General features: G+C 36.8%; 1 protein-coding gene across 1 annotated transcript in view; it reads right to left on the bottom strand.

Moving 5' to 3' along the window:
- Positions 1–3774: 3774 nt before the first annotated feature.
- LOC125028928 (DNA-binding protein inhibitor ID-1-like) overlaps positions 3775–5000 on the bottom strand; it is a 1479-nt gene continuing 253 nt past the window's right edge. Inside the window, exons 1-2 of the mRNA XM_047618556.1 lie at positions 4653–5000; positions 3775–4514 (exon numbers count right to left, since the gene is read on the bottom strand). The exon at positions 4653–5000 is cut by the window's right edge and continues 253 nt beyond it. Coding sequence (XP_047474512.1) covers positions 4891–5000 — 110 coding nt within the window. The 3' untranslated portion in view covers positions 3775–4514; positions 4653–4890. The remainder of the gene's footprint in view (positions 4515–4652) is intronic.

Genomic DNA, 5000 nt, shown 5'->3' with positions numbered 1-5000 from the left:
TCCTCGCCCTTCAGGGAGAGGTTCGACTTCTGTCCTTTCGATGATCAAACCATCTGCGAAGAGCTGGACATGGCCGAAATCATAAAGATGCAGGCCGCGACTCCTAGCACCCACATCGCTGGAGGAGACTACGATGGAGGCCACGGAGGAGGCGATGGGGGAGGCCACGGAGGCGGCCACTTGCACCAAGCCGACCAGGCCATCCACCCTCTGGAAGAGAATAACGAAGAGGTCTTTTACGGCGACTTCACTGGCTACAACAACGAATTTAACACTTTCGCAGACAACCCGGAGAACACGCAGGACGGAGGGCGAACAAATCCTCAGGATGCCATAAACGGAAGTAATGATGGTAATGGAGGAGAAAATGGTAATAATCAAGAAGGTATCGGTACTGATCAAAACAAAAACAATAATAACGACGAAGAACAAGGAAGTGGAAGCGGCGAGGGCAGCGGGGATGGTAGGAGGAGAAAGTATGCCTTGGCTCGGACAAACAGGTACAACGGCCGCTGGGAGGAAGGTTAGAAGGAGAACTAGGGACTTGGGGCAAAAGTAGGAGAGAAGAGGGACAAGACACACGAAACATGACGAACCAAGACACAGATTTAAACCTCTCACAGTACTTTCCCTCACTGCGCCGAATATGCTTCACAAGTCCTTGACACACTCCTCAGAGCACTCCACTTAATGGTGACATGTCATCATGTTTTCTTGACTTGAACCAACCCCAAACATTGGTAGATATGACAGACCTTTGCCATCTTTAGCATAGGAATAACATGATAGCAAGTTTTACACGTTTATATCATTAAGATAAACGTGTATTGCTGCACACCTATTTTTTGTGCAGTGCTGTAAATCGTGCCTGGGAACAGGTACACCTCACGGGACATGTAGTAGTATTGACACCTTCTAGTGATCATCTACAGGGTTAGCTTTATATTCTTGAAAGTTTTCTTCGAATCACATAGTTTGAAAATCATAGCCTTAACAAATAGTCTATATTTTCTCAAAAGAGTTTTGGATAAATGAATTTCCTGACTATGAATCACGATGTATTTGAATTGTGAACTTATTGTAGCAACATATTACACGCTTCTCTGTTAGATTGTAAGTAGGCCATACATATACGCATATATTAAATGAATGAATCAAGCACATGCATATTTTGACAATCAAAATTTATTAAAGCAAACAGATTTAAATCGATATGTAAATCTTACCATAAACGCCTAAACGACTTAGTTACCCATGCTAAACCAACATAAGAAGAAAATGGAAAGATGGTAAACTTAAGTAATTTTCCAGTGATGTGTATGAAAACTGTTATTACCCATAAAGTTATAATAGATAGAATCGAAATTTTTGAGTAAGAAGTTAGTAATGAACGTTCCTAAAACTCGCGGATTCCAACGATAGCAGCCGGTAATTTACGATTGAAAAAAGCTAATTTTGTTGCCATCCTGAAAGATTAAAATGTTCAACACAGTGATTATGTCTGTTTGTATATGCAGACAAATTTGCATGTGGGTTCATATAAATGTGATGTGTACAATTCGTGTAAATATTGTACACACATGCATACATACATACATACATGTGAGTAAGTAGATGTATGTATACATATGTATATATATATATATATATATATATATATATATATATATATATATATATGTTCACACACACACACACATACACACACACACACACACACACACACACACACACACACACACATATGCATATATATACGTATGTATATATATATATATATATATATATATATATATATATATATATACGTATGAATATGCATATATATGTATATATAAATACATAAACACACACACTCACACACACACACACACACACACACACACACACATACAGTCCATGCTTATATAAATATCGGCATGTATGCACTGGTTTTGAAAGTATGGTATACCCCGATTATCTCAGTGAATCCTTCTTACACACCAGAGTGTCAGGGTGAACTCCTTATTATGGCCTAAGTGTATGGCCAACATGTAAAAGGCCTATGTATATCATAGTACAAACCCTATACCATTGTTTCTTCAGTAAGTTGTTTACTAATAATCTACACACACTAAGATCATTTGTCTTTTTTTTTCTATTTTGTTTAATATTATTCTATATTTTTAAGTGTGCACATCACACTGTTCACTTCGTTTCTCTTTTTAAAAGACTTTTACGACCTCATTGATCTTGGACACCTAAAATCTTATCTAAAAAGGGCCATACTTTCCAGTCCGGTGTATGTACATGAACATGGAAAATAATCTGTTTCAGTAAGGTAACGTAACATGAATATTACCACTATCTTTTGTGAAATTATGTATAGTAAAACAAAAAAAAAAAAAAAACAAAAAAAAAACACTCTACGCACATGGAAATTAGAAATGGAATACATGTTTTATTATCCATTGAATTTAGATAGTATATTGAATAAGCTCGTAGTGTTATAGCGGCTATTCATTCCATGTTTTACCGTAGGATATTTCGTGAGGAGAATTATTATTATTATTATTATTATCATCATTATTATCACCATTATTATAACTATTGTTATCATTATTATCATTAATATTATTAATATTAATATTATTACTATTATTATCATTATTATTATTATTATTATTGTTATTATTATTATTATTTTTATTACTATTATTACTATCATTATTATCATTGTTATTATTATTATTATGATTATTATCAAAATGATCATTAAATCATCATTAAAGATATCTATTATTTTACCTATTTATTTTGTGTAAGTTACACCAGAAGAACACTATAGTTTTCTATCTTTAGAGAACTAGGATTTAGAGGATACTAATATATTATTCAGGAAGATCCATTTGATATTTTTTTCCCAATATGAATATATATTCTCCAATATATTTCTGTATCTCTTTCATGAGTGAAAAACAAATAAAACAACACACGATCAGTTCAAAAGATTATGATCCAACGTTTCTACATTCTAGACATAATCCTATCAAGAATAGGTCTGAACAGGCAACAGTAACATTTATATTAAAATGCTATATATGATAAAATGCTAAGATAAAACTCATCGTATTTTCATTACTTTCTAATACATAATGCTATCGCTTTATTATGAATATTTAGTTCATAGCAGTAGAATGAATGTATCAAAGAGAAATATATATATATATATATATATATATATATATATATATATATATATATATATATATATATATATATATATATATATATATCCATATATATATTACATATATATCTGAATATGTATATATTATATCTATATCTATCTATCTATATTTATATATATCTATATATCTATATATATCTATTTATCTATCTATCTATATATATATAGTGAGAGAGATAGATAGATAGATAGATAGATAGATAGATAGATAGAGAGAGAGAGAGAGAGAGAGAGAGAGAGAGAGAGAGAGAGAGAGAGAGAGAGAGAGAGAGAGAGAGAGAGAGAGACGGACAAACAGACAGACAGACAGACAGAGATAGATAGATAGACAGATAGATAACCAGGTAGATAGGTAGATAGTGTGTGTGTACTTGTGTATGTATGTGTGTATTCATGGATGTATGTATACACTTGTGTATGCATATGAGAGATAGAGATAGGATGAGAAAAAGAGTGAGCAAAAGAGGAAGGCAAAGTGAGAATGAAAATTAATGGAGATGAGAGAAAATAATTAAAAGTCTGTATTTAGGGAACAATATACGATATTGACATTTTGGTTATATTTATTTAGAAAAAATATTTTTGCATACAAGAAGGCGTCCTGAATAAAGACTGAATATCTATTACAATAAAACAGTATGAAATACAGGGATACCATGTTTTTTAATACGTTATTTCATACCATAGCATGACAAAAAGACTTTAAAAAAAAAGAAAAAGAAAACAGGTATGGCATTCACTACATGTTCTCGCTTCATGTTATAACCCCTTGAAGAACGTATTTTCCCTTTCGTCCTGAAGAACATCACAAATGGTTGTCCGAGAGGAAGGGGGTGTTCTGCTGACGACTGGCCGCTCACCACATGCTCCAGGGCCGGGCCTAACGACACCTGCGCTGAGGTTGGACTCCGCCGGCGGGGCCCATTCGTGCACGGAGGTCGTCACTTTCTCGAGGAGCCCGGGCGCAGCGGGTGGTCCCTCCACTCATTTTAGGATCGCCACTGACATGACTTCACGCAATGGCATCTGGTTTCTCGCAGGCGGCAGACTGGCGCAGGGGATGGCGAAATCGGTCCAGACAGACGGGTTTCTGCGGTGGCCCTGCACGCTACGCACTTGGCGGAGGGAGGCACTTATAACGAGATAAAACTTGCGGGATAGTTTTCGCACGAGACGACTCCGCAGGACACACACTAGGCTGGCCTCCAAGGACGAGCAGAAGTTTAACTCTGCGCGGGAGGGCCTCACGGGTCGAAAATGAGGCGGTGCTTCATACATCCACCATCTGAGGAAAATCAGAAGGAAATGTCGTTAGTAAATGTACTGCTAGCAAAAGTAATAAATAAATAAATATGAGTAAATATGAATCAGCTTGAGTTTACCGTTGCTATAGAAAACACAAGAGGAAGGAAGGGACACTTACCATTATAACAAAAGACTCCGTGCGTCCTGGAGGTGTCGGAAGCCGAGGGATGAAGACTATCTCATGATGACACTTCGCGAGATCCAGTAGTCACTACACCGTCACACTACGAACATAACGTCAGAGGAACCACAGGGCTATCTTGATTCACTACTCTGCAGGGTCACGCGGCGCTGGTGACCTTCTGCAGCGGGCCCGAGGATCTTGCATCTCGAAAGTTGTGGGGAAGAGAGTGGGTTCAGGTCCTGCTGGGCTCGTCCTCGAACACGTTGTCGTCCTTCTCCTGGTCCTGCGACTCTGACGAATGGGCGAGTTCCTCCTCCAGGTCGTAGATGTAATCGATGACGG

The sequence above is a fragment of the Penaeus chinensis genome, chromosome 9 (genome assembly GCF_019202785.1).
Source record: "Penaeus chinensis breed Huanghai No. 1 chromosome 9, ASM1920278v2, whole genome shotgun sequence".
NCBI lineage: Eukaryota > Metazoa > Arthropoda > Malacostraca > Decapoda > Penaeidae > Penaeus > Penaeus chinensis.
The sequence above is the reverse complement of the archived record's forward strand: the minus strand, read 5'-3'. Positions and strand labels throughout refer to the sequence as shown.